This window comes from Carcharodon carcharias, chromosome 16 (genome assembly GCF_017639515.1).
Source record: "Carcharodon carcharias isolate sCarCar2 chromosome 16, sCarCar2.pri, whole genome shotgun sequence".
NCBI lineage: Eukaryota > Metazoa > Chordata > Chondrichthyes > Lamniformes > Lamnidae > Carcharodon > Carcharodon carcharias.
In genome coordinates, this window is record NC_054482.1 from 58,672,136 (window position 1) to 58,690,085 (window position 17,950).

A 17,950-nucleotide genomic window follows, 5' to 3' on the forward strand; every position below is an offset into this window, starting at 1 on the left:
GCCTGGAATATTGAACTACCAGTCCTGCCCTTTCCTCAATCATGTTTCTGTGTTAGCAACAATGTCATATTTCCATGTGTTAATCAACACCCTCAATTCACATGCCTAATTTTAAGGCTCCTTACATTAAAATAGATGCAATCCAGCCTTGCATTATTCCCTTGTGCCTTAACAGGTCTATATTTGCTCTGCATTCCAGATGGACTTAGTTTCTCTTCTATATTTGCAAGGATGTTGGTCCCATTCCAGTTCAGGTGGAACCTGTCCAAGTTGTACAGGCCCCACCTCATTTCTATATTTCTTAGTTCTGATGAAGAGTCATTCGGACTCGAAATGTTAACTCTATTCCTCTCCGCAGATGCTGTCAGACCTGCTGAGTTTTTCCACGTATTTTTGTTTTTGTTTCGGATTTCCACCATCCACAGTATTTTGCTTTTAACTTAACATCTAGTTCTGCCCTTCTTTGAGCCAAATTTGTTATAGCAATAATATAATTCCGTTTGTCAACCAATGCCTGTAGTTCACCAATCTTATTAACCGCACTCGTGCATTCATATACATGCACATTAAGCCTGATTTAGGCTTTTTTTTTAACCTTCCCCCTTACTCTGACTACCTTCTCTAATTTCATCAAACTCTCCAAGTATTCTATTTACCTTGATACTACTTTCTGATATATCCTCCTTATCAGTTAATACTTCTGTACTTCCCACTTTGAGTTTTTCTCTTCAACTCTGAATTTCCCCTCAGGTTCCCATCCCCATGCCAATCTAGTTTAAAATCTTCCCAACAACACTAGTAAGCCTTCCTGCGAGGACATTAGTCCCAGTCCTGTTAAGGTGTAACCTGACCTTCTTGTACAGGTCCCACCTGCCCCAGAACCAGTCCCAATGCCTCAGAAATCTAAAGTCCCTCCTACTCCATTTCTCTAGCCATGTGTTCAATCTTCCTATTCTTATGCTCGTGAGCACATAATCCTGAGATTACTTGAGGTCCTGCTTTCTAATTCCCTCCCTAGCTCCATAAAATCTGCTTTCAGGACCTCATCCCTTTTCCAACCAATGTCATTGGTCCCAATGTGGGCCACGATCTCAGGCTGTTCACCCTTCCTCAGAAGAATGTCTGCAGCCGCTCTGCGACATCCTTGACTTGGCACCAGGGAGGCAACATACCATCCTGGAGTCACGTCTATGGCCACAGAAACGCCTGTCTGCTCCCCTAACTATGGAATCCCTTTACCACTATAGCACTTCCACTCTTCCTTCTCCCCTCCTGTGCAGTTGAGCCACCCATGGTGCCACAAACTTGGCTCTTGCTATAACCCTCTGAGGAACCAGCTCGCTCACCAGTATCCAAAATGGAAAAAAGTGGTTAGTAAGATAGCCTTAGGGGATTCCTGCACTACCTGCCTGTTTCTCTTAGATACTCCGGGGTCACCCATTCCCTCTCTGCCTGTGTGCTCTCTGGGCAGAATTTTCAGGGTGACATGTGGCGGGGTGGGCCCCATATGTCAGTGCTTAAAATGGCGCGCTGTGATATTGGGCGAGTGTCCTGACATCACCGCGTGTCATCGTGATATTTAGCTGGGTGGGCGCGCAATGAAGTGCGACATGCGCCTGTCATTAAAGCCCTTAAATCAGCAATTGATGCCGATTTTGAGGCACCTGTGTGATCTTCGGCTCGGCGCACAGGCGCAGCAGGCAGGTGGGTAAGTGACTTTTGAACAAAACTCATCCACGGGCGGGATATGTGGGCTCAGTGGGGTTATCAATGTGTTATGTGAAGTATTTATTGCAGAATATTTTTTAAACTTGCCTGTGCGATCTGTAGCAGTTCAGAATGAATTCCAGCAACTTTCTGTATACTTTGAACCTTCAGCTCAGCACTCCACAGTCAGTAAACTTTATTGGGCCTGCAGCTTTCCGGAGGCCTCCATTTAGCCTGGGTATGGGTTCTGGCATCTCCACTGGAGGCAGCTCCTCTGAGGAGGAAGGGAGGGCTGGAATAAGGAGAGGCCAGGAGTGCACAATCAGCCTTCAGGGGAGCCACCTTTGGGAGGACAGGCACAGGCACAAGGTCCAAGAGGTGGACCAAGGTGGAAGGGGCCGCAGAAGACACCACTATCCTGCTGCCAGGGTATACAGGGGGCGAAGCAGCTACCTTAAAATGCAGAGCCGAAGGAGGCTCCAACTGTCAAAGCTGACAGTACACTATATCTGTCAGGTGATTGGCCCTGAGATCTCCCCTAACTGTGTGGGCGGAAAGCCCACACCAGCGGCTCTGAAGCTCACAGTTGCCCTCCACTTCTATGCCTCTGGTTCCTTCCAGGGCTGGGTGGGTGATCTTTGCGGTGTCTTCCAATCAGCTGTCCTCACTTGTGTAAAGCAGGTCACAGACACTTTGTTCAAGTGTGCATCCACTTCCGCTGCGACCAGGCAAGTCAGGCACAGTAAGCCAGAGGTTTCTTGGCCATTGCTGGCTTCCCCCATGTCCAGCGTGCTATAGACTGCACACATGTGGCCATCAAAACACCAGCAGGTGAGCCTGGTGCCTTTGTCAACAGGAAGAGCTTCCACGCCATGTATGTGCAGATAGTGTGTGATCACAGGATGCAGATTCTGCAAATCTGTGCAAGATACCCAGGCAGCTCCCACGACGCCTACATCCTCAGACACTCCCAGGTGCCAGGGCTCTTCAGTGCTCCGGCTAGGCTGGATGGTTGGCTGGTGGGTGACAAGGGCTATCCCCTCAGAAGGTGGGTCATGATGCCTCTCCGCCAACCAAGAACAGAAGCTGAGGAGCGCTACAATAGGAGCCACAGCTCCACAAGAGCTGTGGAGAGAGACATCGGTCTTCTCAAGATGCACTTCCAATGCTTGGACCGCTCAGGTGGCGCACTCCAGTGTCTCCCAGATCATGTCTCTGTGATAGTGGTGGCATGCTGTGCACTTCACAATTTTGCGCTGGAAAGGGGGGATGCAGTGGATGATGAACATCTTGACGCAGTGGATGAGGCTGCACACGATGACTCCAGCAGTGGTTCGGAGGATAAGGGAGCATAGGGCAATGATGAGGGGTTGCATGCCGTCCCACAACTATACCAAGGAGGCAGAGACATCCGGGAGACTTTAATCCAACGAACCTTCAGCTAGCCCAACACAAATGGACCTGCAGGACCAGCATTACCGGCGCATCCATACATGGCACTTAAGTGCTACATCTTCCACTTCATCAGCTGCAACTAAGGGCTTTGTACATAAAACTCAATGTCGATTCAAACACTCATGATATGTCTGTGAAACATACAAATGCAGCATAAAGGAGCCACCCTCAGCCATGGTAACACATGTGGATTTTATTTCCATCGATCCATTATATGGTGCAACAAAATCAATTCAAAACATTGTTCCAACGTTAAAAATAATAATTCCCTAATCTAGGGCCAACAGAAAAGCACCAGTGGGAAACCCATGGTGTGCCTAACGTGCCTTATGCTTATGTTTACAGGTGCTTCGTGTGGGTGCCGCTCCATTGCTCGGAGTGGCTTGTGAGACAGCCTGCTGACTCTGCTGTCTTGTTGGCCTTGATGACCTCTGGCCCGTGGAGCCTGTGCTGGCCCTGCCTGGGAGGGAGTGGCCAGTTCCACAGCTGGCACCTCTCAGTTGTCACAGCCTCAACGGGTGCAATGGTCACTGGCAGAGGGGTAGAGGAGCTTCTGCCCTCATCTGGAGTGCCCTGAGAGGAGCTCACAGAGACGACAGGCAGCTGCTGCGCCGACGTGAGGTCACTTTGGATCTCCCTGCTCACCATAGATAGATGGGCATCGAGCTGGGACAGTTGGTGCCCAGAACATCTCCCACATTGTCAATGACCACCTGTGGCCAGTAGCGCTGTGAGGGCTTGCAGGTCCGAGCGTAACCCCAACAGAAGCTGATTAATTTGTTGGAAGTCCCTTTCCATGACAGTTGCCAATCTCTCCATGGAGGAAGCCTGACACACTGACATGAGGTTCATCCCTTCACTGACACTCCACCTGGATTCCTCCACCACGGAGACCATGTGAAGTACACTCTCATGCAACACTCCCAGATGCTCCCACACACCAGGTCGCTTTTCCTGCAGCTGCTGCGTGGTGGACAACTCCAGAGGCACATCATCACAACCTGACTCAGCATGTGCCTGGTCCCCTGCAGTCCTCTGGCTGCTGGCGCCATCAGCACTCTCTGTGTGTGCCATCTCCTCCAGCGATTGTGAAGTGCCCTCTCCACTGTGCCCGGGGACACTAGCCAATGTTACATTTCCCACCGATGTGGCCGTTGCTGCGCTGGTGCCTGCCTCGCTGAAATGGTGTGACGCTCATGACAATTGACACCCCTCAGGTGTGGAAGGGGGCATCTGGATGTCCTCATTGTGACCATGCGGAGGTGATACTGAAATTAACAACAAGGACAATGGATAAGTCAGCATTCACTCAGTAACACAATTCATCCCTTTCCCCCCAGGCTCATAATGCATTCAACCTTCAAATACCTAAGGAGACGAACATTGGTGGGGTGGTAAATAGTCAGGAGGAGGCCCAAACATTATAGGTGGATACAGACGGGGTGGTCAGATGGTCTAAGGAATGCCACATGGAATATTATGTGGATAAGTGTGAGGTTATGCACTTGGGCAGGACAACAATGTAAGGGAATACAGGAGAAATGGTAGGACCGCGGAAAGTAAGGGTGACTACAGGGACCTTGCTGGGCACGTGGACAGGCCCATTAAAGTAGCAGAACAGGAAAATAAGGTGTTTAACAAGGTAAAAGCCATACTTGCCTTTATTAGTCAAGGAATAGAATGTAGGAAAAGGGAGGTCATGTTGCAAGTGTAGAAAACGCTGTTGAGGATACAGCTACACTTCTGCGTTCAGTTGTGAACTGCGCTTCATGGGAGGGATGGGATTGGAGTGGAGAGAGTGCAGAGGTTCCTGACCAGAATGCATGCTGGCCTGGGGAATTGGAGTTATGAGGAAACATTGCATATACTGGTGACATTTGCTGTGGAGCACAGGAGATTGAGGGGTGACATTATTGAGCTTCATAACATTGTGAGGGGCATTGATAGGGTGGACAGAAAGCAACATTTCCCCTTGGAAGGGGGATGACTAACCTGGTGACATTTATTTAAAGTGAGGGGCATGAGGTTGACAGGTGAGGTGGCTGAAAGGGTGGTGGAGGTACAAAGCCTCCTAAAAGCAATAAGTATTTGGATGTGCAGCAGCGATGCCATGGCATGTAAGGTCATGGGGATAGTGGTCAGAAATGGGATAAGGCGACTTTGGAAGGTACTAGAGATGCGCATCCTCAAAGGGCCAAGAGACCTTTGTGTATGACATACACGTCTGACTCTATCAGTCTGTGAATGAGCAGTGTTGTTGCATTAACGATTTCAGCAATCATCAGTGCTTTGGATGGTGGGAAGACAGAGTGGATGGGACTGTGGGCCTCAAATACCTGGCCCCTCCACCCCAGCCTCACCAACACCTGTTGACCTGGGTGCATGGTGGGCTTCCAACTCCAGGGCCTGCTCTTAAAAATGGCTCAGGGTGAGAAGCAGGGCCTGGCCACCACCAGTACGCAAACGCTTGTATATGTTGTGTGTATTTTTCTCCTTCAGCACAGAGAACACAATTTATTGGGGCTGATCACTCATGTACTCTGCACGCACATGCTGCACCCCAACCACAGTGGCCCACCTGAGGCCTCCAGTGCCTCCTGTCCACGCTACTGATGATCGGTCACCAAAAGATAGTACTGCTTTTTTGAACCCCGCCCCGCCCAACAGCCGGATTTGGAGTGCATCACTTTCAATAACACGCGGGTCTTAGCTCCCATGGCGAGGAGGCGCAACTAGGTGCAGTGCTGAGGCCACCAGATGGCTCTTGGACACCTTAAGGCTCCCCTTCCATCATCTCATCACCATGAATAAGACATGTGTTGGAGTTATGAATATGTGCCTAGCTGCCTCTCCTGCAGGTTGCCCCCAGACTACTCAAGTGCAACTAAGACCAACACATGGGGAGAACTCATCTTCTCATTAACCACTAAGGCTGATGTAAGCATGGTGACTATCTGCTTGAACACCCAGTGTGTGCCAAATGCCCAACATAAGTCAACGCAGGAAGAACACTAAGACTTTGGGGGAGGGGGGTGGGGGGGGGTGGTGGTGGTGCAGTGTGTGGCCCTCAAAGGCTAAGGCTGCCTGCTAGGTTAAATGGCCAAGTACTCACCCTTCCAGAGTGCAACAAATTGTTGAAGCGCTTGCGGCACTGGATCCACATTTGGCGCACCACATCCTGGGAACTGACCACCTCCTCCCAGGCATGCTTCATCACATGTGGGGCCCACCTCCTCCCATCTTGGGGAAACAGGACCTCTCGCCATGCTGCCACCTCAAGAAGGGCAACAAGGCAGTCATCAGAGAAGCGAGGGGCACATTGGCCCCCCGCAGGCCTACCCCCTGCTCCTAGCCCACACCCTGCAGCCTGCCCTCCTCCTCTGGCCTTCCCTCTGTCATCAGCCTACTGTGCAGACCTACTGCGGTACGACCTGCAGTTGGCCTTGGTGATCAGCCTAAAGGAGGCTGCCTGGCCTTTTTTTATACGGACTGCTGGGTCCCCATTGGACCCGGTGGTCTGCACATGCCCGCTGCAATTTTAAAAGTCCCACTCTCCACGGGAGTGTGAAATGCACTGGGCCGGCTCTAACTGGCCCACCCGCGCAAAAGGGCCGCGTGTGCCTGATTGCCATTGGCAATCAGGTCTGTGACCACCCGCGATAGCTTCAGCACCACCCACTAAACAGAAAACTTAGCCCTCTTTAATTGTGATGGAGTACTCTCTACTTGCCTGGATGAGTGCACCTCCAACAACACTCTACTATCCAGGACAAAGCCGCCCACTTGATATGCACCCCTTCCACAAACATTCACTCCCTCCACCACCGACGAAGTGGCAGCAGTGTATAGCATCTGCAAGGTGCACAGCAGAAACTCACCAAGGTTCCCTAAGCAACAACTTCCAAACCCACAACCATCAGATTCTAGAAGGACAAGGGAACACCACCACCTGGAAGTTCCCTTTCAAACCACTCACCTTCCTGACTTGGAAATATATTGCCATTCCTTCACTGTCGCAGGGTCAAAATCCTGGAACTCCCTCCCTAACAGCGGGGTGTACCTACACCACAGGGGCTGCAGTGGTTCAAGAAGGCAGCTTACCAAACCTTCTCAAGGGCAATTATGGATGGGCAATAAATGCCTGGCCTAGCCAAAGACGCCCATATCCCGTAAATGAATTTTAAAAACTATGCTATCCACGTAATCCTCTGCCTTGCAGATTCACCACAGTGACTCCACTATGAAACCGCTCAAGTTTCTGCAGCTGGTGACACTTGCTGCAGATGTAGTCATCGAAGGCACTTTGTGCCTGCACGATTTCCTACATCCCACAGGGTGCCACATTCCACATGGCCAAGCTGCGCTGGCATAGCTTAAACTTCGTGTTTGCTACAGAATGGTGTAATATAATAACTCACCTATCACTCACCAATCATCTCCTCTGTGCTGAGTCCGGAAAGGCCTATACTTACCAACCAATTTACAGGACCCCTGTGGCATCACTTTTAGATTTAATCTATAAACTACCATTTCTCTCTCCTCTGCTTTAAAGAGTCTCTCTCACCAAACTCCCACTGCTTTATGGGCTTTCCCTGTAGCAAAGTAACAGCCAGCTAATGAAGGCTGAGGAATTGAAAGGATCACCTCCTTCCCTCTTCACCAAACTCCAAATTAAGCACTCTAATGCAGCTCAAAGCAGTACTCCAGTGCATAAGTATCCCTTTATTCCACTCACCAATTACACAACTTAGAAACTGCAACCTACATTCTGAAGACAGTCAATTGCTAATGTCCAGCTTCTCTCCCACATCACATTTGCTTTTAATTTTTTTATAGGTCCTTCTCACCAGATTATATGATTATATATTAGGTAAGATTGTTTAAAATATTTAAATCGTAAACCAGTACAATGGACTCATGATAATTATTTACCTAGATGGAAATTTTAATCAAGCAGAATTTTTTTTAGAAGTTTAGATTTCTTTGGCACATTGGGTTCAACAATCTGTACAAGGAAAATATTCTGCTCCACAACTAGGCAGAGATAAAGTGAAAAAGTATGCATGTTCCCTGACAAATACAAAGTTTACAACCATGATTTAATAAGCAACCATTGCTAAATTAAACAAAGATATCTTGCATTATCCTTACAACAACCTTGTGTTTATAATTCTAGTACATAGAATATTAAAGGTCACACTCTTTTTGCACCTAATACTGCAAAACAGACACAAGGTGGATTCTAATTTAATCTAGGGATCTATTACTGAAGAATATTAAATTTAATATACTACAAATGAATTTATAACATTATTAAATATATAAATAATTGGAAATGCATTTTCTAAAGCCTTAAGATAGGGACACAAGACATACAAAAGGCACATTTGCCTGAACTTGGTCTTTGCATGCTATATACAGATTATATATTTTACAGTAAGCTACAAGAATATGTAAAATGCTTAAATGTAATCTAGTAATAACTCCTGTTTTTTCAATATCACAATAAGTGCAGTTATTATTAACCAAAACTTGACGTCACAACCAGCTACAGCAGTCTTTTTTCGTAACTCCATAAACTATTAATTAGGCAGCCAAAGGAAAAACTGTGAGATGCATTCCACAAACCTTTTGTCCAGATCCAAGGGGACCCTAAAAGCACTACTATATCAGTTATTCTCCCTCTATCTCTAAGAACTATTTCATAATATATTGCAATCAAGAGTGAAAATAGCATGCATGTCTGTAATACACACAAATGCCAGAGTCCCAAATTATCCTGAAGGGTAGCAGGTGTACATGGAAGATAATTTCATCTTCAAAGTTCTTATAGGAGAAAGACTTATCTACTTAGTATGTTGAGCAGATGAGAACAGTTTTATGAAACAGTGAGACCTTTTTAAGTAGGCAGATCTTGGGAACATGTACAAAAGATGCATAGACACTCAAGTGTGGTCATCATGCCAATTCACCACCCTCATACCACACACAACTGAGGTTATATTAGTACAAGCTCAACCACAATAAGAAGTGTGTCAATCCAGACAAATGTAACAGTAACAATGTGGGGTGAAAGTAGTAGGAAAGCACATCAGTCAGCAAACACAACTGAGGAATTGCCAATTCCCTATATTGATAGAACCTGTTGGAGGTTCTCCATGATAGGAATTGCTATGATGTAGGCTCAAGTGGCTGTGTAATTGATATTGTTTTCTTGCATAAAATTAACTCATTAAATTTAATGTGACCATTTGGGGCTGCAACATGCTGTGGTGTAATCTCAATATCTCAGTGCATCAAGATTTCTGTAGTGAAGATTAGCAGGCTATAGAATGCCACTGTGCCTTGGTTTGTACCCATGTCTGGTAACCAGACAAAAGATTACCAGATAGATATGTCATTTAACCTTTCTTTTCAAGAACAGCGTTGTTTAATAGCAACTTTAGGGGGTTTGTTTCTCTTAGATTTCTTTAAATTCCCCTAAATCAACAATAAGTACCAGGGCTATAGGAAGATGTATGCCACAAATTGTGTATTGATTTTTCCTTACTTTACTGATGAGTAGTGCCGAATCAGCTGCCTTATCAGCTTTCCTTTGAACCTCTTACAAAACACAATGCCTATGGGGTGTAATATTTGCAGGATCTAACAAATGTTAGTAGCATTTTGGATTTCTCACTATACTGCTAGAGGAAGATCTCTGTAATTTGTTGAAAAGCCATTATTCATTTAAATGTAGTTCTTAAAGTGTTAACTTCAGAGCAGGAGAGGGGGAAATGTAGATTAAGATTCAGATGAAGCATATGATCTATAGTACTGTAATCGATCAGAAGACTAGTTTAGAGATTCTAGTGAACATCTTTTATGATTAGGCTATTAATTTGTAACTAAGAGATAGGTGGCAGAAAACGGTGAACAGATTTTTTCTGGCCAGACTGGTGAAATGACCAAACAGTTGACAAATGCAATTTAATGCAGGTATATGTGAAGTGCACTTTAAGAGGAACACTGGGGAGGTAGCATCCATTTATTACTATTTGAGCTAAATGGATGCTACCTCTCATATCAGGGGGAGGAGGGTGTGGCAAGAGCAAAGGGAATTATGGGTGCATGTTCACAAACCTTTAAAGGTGGCAGGGTGTTGATGAGGCAGTTAAGAAAGCGTAAGAAGACTTGGCTTTGTAAATAGCATAAGTAATTAACAAAGAATTGCTGTGAAATTTTTACAAACCACTGGTTAGGCCTCCGCTAAAGTATTGCATAAAATTGTGGGCACATTTTAGGAAGGATATAAAGACCTTGAAAGAGGGTACAGAGGAGATTTACCAGGATTTATTTTATTATTTCATGGAATGTGGGCGTTGCTGGCAAGGCCTGTATTTGTTACGCATCCCTAATTGCCTTTGAAATAAGTGGGTTGCTGGGCTATTTCAGGGGGCAGTTAAGTCAACCACTGTGGGTCTGGAGGAGGCCAGACTGAGTAAAGACAGCAGATTTTCTTCCCTAAAGAGCATTAGTGAACCAGATGGGCTTTTACAAGTATTGATAATAGTTTCATGGTCACCATTAGAGATTAGCATATATTCCAGATTTATTAATTGATTTAAATTCCACCAGCCGCTGCAGTGGAATTTGACCCATGTCCCAGGGCATCAGCCTGAGCGTCTGGATTACTAGTTCAAGTGACATTACCACTAGGCCACCATATCCCCAGAATGATACCAGGGATGAAGGAGTTCAGTTATGGGGATAGATTGGAGAAGATGGAATTATTCTCCTTAGAGCAGATGAAGGTATGACAAGATCCAATAATGCTATTCATTAATACTCGAGACGTTTTGATAGAACAAATTGTGAAAAACAATCTCCTCTGGTAAGTGGGTCAGTAACCCAGGGTCACAGGTTTAAAATATCTGGTAAAATTAGAGAGGAGGTGATAACTATTTGTCACCAAGGGCTGTTGTTAAGATCTGGAACACACTACCAGAAAGGGTGATGGAATCAGGTGCTACAACAACTTTCAAAAGGCAATTTGAAACTTACTTGAAGGGCACCAATTTGAAAGGTTAGGGATAAAAAGCTGGCTGTGGGACTAAATGAGACAGCTCTTTCAAAAAGTCAGCACTTGGTTACAACCAATTGCAGCATACCAGTTTGTGAAATCATGTCTTGGAGGAGCACAGAATGTGGCCTCTCCTTGCTAGCAGCACCATCTTATCTATACAGCTAAAGAAGGGTTGGCTGCTACACTGCTCAGGCTTTTATCTTGTAGGCTCAAGTCTGCAACACATCTCATTTCTCTTTATTTTGGCCTGGTGGTTCTCAATTTCCTTTAATTTGTCCCATTCCTTAAATTTCATTTACATACAATTTTCTTATATCATTTGTGTCTACTCCAGTCTTCAAATTCGTATCTGAAGTTGTGAATAATTATACCAATTTAATTGAGTACTATGTGCACATCAGTATCAGAGAGATGTTAAGTACTGAACCACTTAAAGCAGACTTGCATGTGAAAATGAAAATCCATTTGATTTACTAAGAAAGTATTTCTTAAACTAACAGAATAAAACATATCAGTAAAAGGGGCTCATATAGTAAATTTGAATAAGTCCAGGGGGTCGGTTAGCTCAGTTGGCTGGATGGTTGGTTTGTGATGCAGAGTAATGCCAACAGTGCACATTCAATTCCCTTACCAGCTGAGGTCATCCATGAAGGCCCCGCCTTCTCAATCTTGCCCCTCGCCTGAGATGAGGTGTTCCTCAGGTTAAACTCACCACCAGTTGACTCTGTCTAATGAGAGAATAGCCTATGGTCCCCTAGGACTACAACAACTTTCATTGAATAATTCCTTAATCTTTATAATAAACAATAACTGAATTAGCTAGTAAGCTACAATATATCGTTTATCAATTTGTAAGTTCCTAAATCTCTACCAGCAAATTGTTAGAAACCACTTTTTAAAAAAGCAGAAACATTTCAACATTTGGTGCTATTGACTTGTCACATATAGTTATGGCATGATGACTTAATATTTAAACTAGAAAGGCAGTCAACCTTCTCCTAATGAATTAAATAATTATGTTACTTTGGTAGCACGTAACTCTGCTTGGTCTTGTTTTTCAAACTATTACTGTTGACGTATGTAGAATACATTAACAATTAAATGCATTACAAAAGCACTTTTATACATGGATTATATAACAATCCACCATCCCATTTCTGTCAGGCTGCTTTAGCAAGACTTAAAACAAACCAATAGTTATTGCAAGGCAGAAGATAGATCTATGTAATAGGTTAATGCATTGGTGTCATGTTCAAAGCGTAATATTTGCCAGTGTACATGAAAGCTACTCTATAATAAAAGAGGAAAGTCTACAACTGCTGTGAATCCAAAACTGATACAAGTACTCCATAGGTTAGCATCTGTAAAGGGAAGAGAGCTTCTCAGAAAAAAAGGGCTTCACCCAAATTTGACTTGACTTCTATTTGTAGATACTGATTGATCCATTGTGTATATCATTACCTAGGGTAGTGGTAATGTTTTTGCCTGTTAGTCTGTAACCAACATCTCAAAAACCAATGAATGGATTCAACAAAACTTGGTACATAGATAGGGAATGGCTCACTGAAGAACCAATTAGTTTTTGGTGAAGATGTGGATCTGTATCCTGGAATTTTTTTAAAAGGGTCTGTTAACATTTGGAGGTAGTCAATTGATCCTTTTTTAAATAAGAAGTGTCATGGATTGTGTTATTTAGAATGTTGTGGATTGTCTTAGCCACAATGGTGGAATTTGTTACAGCTGTCAAAATGCAAGTAGGAGTTTTCAGAGAAGGTTGTTGGATATGGATTGGCTTGAAGCCTCTTCAGTTAGATGGAAGCTCTTAAAATAAAAAAAAATTCCTTTTTTCAGCTTTGTAGTTACAGAGCATCAACTAGACAAGGAACAGCCTCTAAAAACTGCCGTGTAATTGTAATAATGTTGAGTTAACAAATTGTGGTGGAGGTATGTACACTTTATTTGTTGCTTCTGTTTTGTCCCTCCACCTCTATACCAGTGACTCAGGAAAACTTTCCAGAAAAAAATTCACTTCATTGAGCTGGACCATGGATGTTACTTGAAGATTTGTGCAAATAGCTCAAAAATCCTGATCTTGTTTTATTTAATATCTCAAACTCTGCATTTTCTGAAGGCTCTTAAGTGGTTTCTTCATTGTAATTAGCATTGGTGGCTTGATCTTGGGTTTATCCAGGAACAGTTTGGCTTCGCTGTCAGTTGCGGGGAAGCGGTTTTGATAAATTTCTGGATATTCTTTCTGAAACTGAAGGGAAAGAGTGGATTAATAAGAATCTCTAACAATTCTAAGAGTTATTTCTAGTGAACAAACATTTGAATAAGATTCTTTCCAAGGTAGGTAATTTAACATTGGCAGTTCAAGTTTCACACATAAAACATAATATTGCTGTATTCATATCCAATTGCACAAGAATTACATGTTCATTGTGGCCCCAACTCAGCAAAGTACAAACAGTCATTCTAATCTATACACCTTCGACGCTAACCTTTCCTGTTAAGTGGGAAATGGGCAGCAGTTGACTGCCTATTTTACTTCCTGTCTGATTTTCCTCCCATTTCAATCAATGGAAAAGAAAATCGGGTGGATTGTAAAATGGTTGGCCAACTTGTTATTAAGTACTAGTGAAAGTAACTGCAAACCGTTTGAGGTTAATGCCTTTACATATTATCCATAAAAATTAGTTAGGATCTGAGAGGATGTTACTCTGACCATCCTTACTGTCGTCTTCGTCCTTATCAATTATATTGCACCTGTTGGATAGGACTCGTGCTGGTGGGGTTTCTTCCACATCTCCCCTCGATTTTCCCATTCCCTGTTAATGGTGGTATTCGCATTGTCACCTTCCTGAACTTGTGCTTTCCTCCTGAGGAGTGACTTGAATTGAAGAAATTCGTACATTTTCAGGCTAACGTAATAAGTACCCAACATGGCCTTTTCATTAGATGCAGAGAAGTATTTGATAAAGGGAAGCTACCTGTTCTAAATCAGAAATTTGGCTTTGCCCGCAGTTTATCTGCACTAATCAGATTATTGAAAGGAGAAGGATGAATTTAGGAGGTTGTTAAAAAGGCATAAGAGATCCTTGGCTTTATAAATAGAAGCATAGAGCATAAAAACAAGGCAGATATGCAAAGCCTTCATACAACATTGGTTTGACCCCAAGTGGAGTATTGTGGTCAATTTTGGAAGATTTATTAGAATAATACAAGAGAGGATAAGTTTCTCCAGAGTAGTCACTCCTCAGGAGGAAAGCACAAGTTCAGGAAGGTGACAATGCGAATACCACCATTAACAGGGAATGGGAAAATCGAGGGGAGATGTGGAAGAAACCCCACTAGTCCTATCCAACAGGTGCAATATAATTGATAAGGACGAAGACGACAGTAAGGATGGTCAGAATGCTAACCAGAGCACCACGTAGGAGGCTGTCTGGGTGGACAAGGGTGAGGGGGAGAGAAGAGAATAGAAATGTTGCAGTCATAGGGGTTCAATAATTAGGGGAAATAGACAGCATCCGCTGCAGTTGTGACCAGCAGTCTGGAACGGTATATTGTCTACCTCCAAACGTAAAGGATAAAGCTGAGCAATTGGAGAGAAATTGAGAGAGGAAGAAGGACGTTCCAACTGTCATGGTCTTTATTGGGATGTGGAAGAAAAAGGAAGAAGTTCTGCTTAAGAAATACTGGGCAGAACTTTCTGCCTGCCAGGTGGGCAGGCCAATTAAGGTCCGCCCAGCATGATATTAGGCGGGAAGCGCTATGTGCTTCCTGTGCAGTCGGTGGGGGGGGGGGATTTCCCCAAAAGTGAGAGTGCGCTCTTTCGTGCATGCGCACAAAAGAGTGCACATCGCCCTGAGGCTAACTGCTACCTCAGGGAGATCGCTGACACTTATAAAAACATTAAAAATAGAAGAAAAAAAAATCCTTAACATGTCCCCCTCATGTGACAATGTCACATGAGTTGGGACCTGTTCATAAATTACACTAAAACTTTATTAAACTTTTTAAATCCCTACATGAAACCTCATCCCGCCGGTGGATGAGATTTCATGTTTTTTCTATTGCCTGCCGGGGCTCCTGGCCTGCCCGCCAACCTTAAGGTTGGATGGGCAGGTCCTTTAATTGTTTCAATGATCCTATCAATGGCCTCAATAGACCCGCAGCAAATGGGGCAGGATGCTGTCGGGGGTTCCACCCGACGTTATCCTGCATCATTTATCGCGTCAGCGAGCGGGCCCCGCCCTCTGCTCACCAATAACAAAATTCTGCCCACTATAGGTTAAAAACTAAATTTAAAGGAAAACTTCATGGATATTAATCTCAAGGTTATTGACCGTGTCATGTGTTAAGTGTCATAAGGATAGACAGGTCAGGAAGGTGAACTCATGGCTGAAAAGCTGCCATGTAAAGGAGGGCTTCCATTTCAAGGGAGAGTGACACCACAACTGAGGCAGGCAGGAGCAATACTGCTGGGCTATGTTCAAACTGAACCAGAGTGGTGGGGCCAAGGTCCTAGCAGAATAAGGATAAATAAGACTGTGGATAGAACTTTAAATTAGTCAGACGGCCAGAGAGATCCAGGCAAAGTCAAAGTAAAGGCAACGTCATGGATGCAATTACAGATCACAAGTATAAAGTGGAGGTTACAAAATGACTGTTAATTTAAAAAATGAAATCAAATAACTAACAAAAACATGGAATATGGGCATCGCTATCAAGGCAGCATTTATTGCCCATCCTTAACTGCTCTTAAGATGGTGGTGAGCCTGCCGGCTTTAATCACTGTAGACCTTGTGATGTGGTACACCTATCTATGCTGTTAGGAAGGGAGTTCCAGGATTTTGACCCAGCAGTAAAGGAGCTCCGATATATTTCCAAATTAGAACGGTGTCTAACTTGGAGGAGGACTTGCAGGTGGTGGTGGTTTCCATGTATCTGTTGCCTGCATTCTCCCAGGTGGTACAGGGTGCTGGTTTGGAAGGTTGAAGGAGGCTCAGCAAGTTCCTGCAGTGCATCTTGTAGGTGGTACACACTGCTGCCACTGTGCGTTGGTGGTGGATTGAATGTTTAAAGTGGTTAGGTGGAGGGCGGATCAAGCAAGTGGCTTTGTCCTGGATGATGTCAAGCTTCTTGAGTGTTGTTGGAGCTGCATTCATCCAGGCAAATGGAAAATATTCCATCATACACTTAATTTGTAGATTTTGACAGGCTTTGGGAAGTCAGGAGGTGACACCCCACAGAAATCCCATCCTCTGACCTACTCTTGTAGCTGCAGTATTTACATGGTTAGTCTAGTTCAATTTTGGTCAATGGTAGCCCCCGGGATGTTGATGGTATGAGAATTCAGCTATGGTAATGCCATTGAATGTTAAGGGGAGATGATGATTAGATTGTCTCTTATTAAAGCAGGTCATTGCCTGGCACTCAACTGACAAACAACATTTGCACCACACAACAGCCCAATATAGTCCGGATCTTGATGCACAGATTGCTCCATTATGAGGAGTTCCGAATTAAACATTGCAAACATTCACAAACATCCCCACTTCTGACCTTGCAATGGAAGCAAATTAAATTACCTGTACAGCAACCAAAACTCTGAACTCCAAGAAGTCTAATGGCATCAGGGTAAACGTGGACAAGGAAACCTCCTACTGATTACAACCTACTGCCCCACTTCTATTGATGAATCTGTACTCTGTGTTGAACAGCAATTGGAAGAGGCACTGGGGGTGGCAAGGGCATAAAATGTACTCTTGGTGGGGAACTTCAACGTTTATCACCGAGAGTGGTTCAGTAGCACCATGACTGACCGAGCTGACTGAGTCCTTAACGATATATCTGTCAGACTGAGCACGTGGCAACTGTTGAGGGAATCAGGAGAGAAAAATATACTAGACATTGCCTTCATTAATTTACCAGTCACAGATGCATCTGTCCATGACAGTGCAGGTAGGAGTGACTGCATAGTCCTTGTGCAGCTGAAGTCCCATTTTCAAACAGCATATGTCTATCATGTTGTGTGGCATTACTATCATGCTAAATGGAGTAGATTTAGAACAGATTATTCAGCTCAAAACTGGGCAACCATGAGGCGCTGTGGGTTATCAGCCGCAGATTCAGTCGCAAGCTGTAACCTCATGGCCCGACATATCCTTCTCTCCACCATTACCATCAAGCCAAGGTTTGGTCCGGGAGGGTATGCCAGAAGCAGCAACAGGCACATTTAAAACTGAGGGGTCAACATGGCGAAGCTACAACACAGGACTACTTGCATGCCAGACAGCGATTGACAGAGGTAAGCGATCCCTCAACCAAAGAATCCCCTGCAGTCCAGCCACATCCAGTTGTTAACAGGAGGATCCGGCACCACAAATGTCCCTATCCTCAAATGGTGGGTGAGCCCTGCACATAGTGTAAAATAAAAGCTGAAACATTTGGCACTTCTGGCTGAAGATAGTTGCAAGTGGATGATCCATCTTAGCCTCCTCTGGAGGTCCCTAGCATCACAGATGCCAATCTTCAGCCAATTTGATTCACTCCATATATCAACAAGAAATGACAGAAGGCATTGGATACTGCAAAGGCTATGGGCCCTGACAACATTCCAGCAATAGCACTGAAGACTTGTGCTCCAGAAATAGCCATGTCCCTAGCAAGTTGTTCCAGTACAGCTACAACACTGGCATCTACCTGACATTAAGAAAA

General features: G+C 44.4%; 1 protein-coding gene across 2 annotated transcripts in view; it reads right to left on the bottom strand.

Moving 5' to 3' along the window:
* Positions 1–12,050: 12,050 nt before the first annotated feature.
* The window catches only part of LOC121289169 (DEP domain-containing protein 1A-like), a 61,146-nt gene continuing 55,246 nt past the window's right edge, over positions 12,051–17,950 (bottom strand). For both annotated transcript variants that reach the window (XM_041208335.1, XM_041208334.1), the window contains one exon: positions 12,051–13,487. In XM_041208335.1, the coding sequence (XP_041064269.1) occupies positions 13,329–13,487 (159 nt within the window). In that variant the 3' untranslated portion in view covers positions 12,051–13,328. The remainder of the gene's footprint in view (positions 13,488–17,950) is intronic.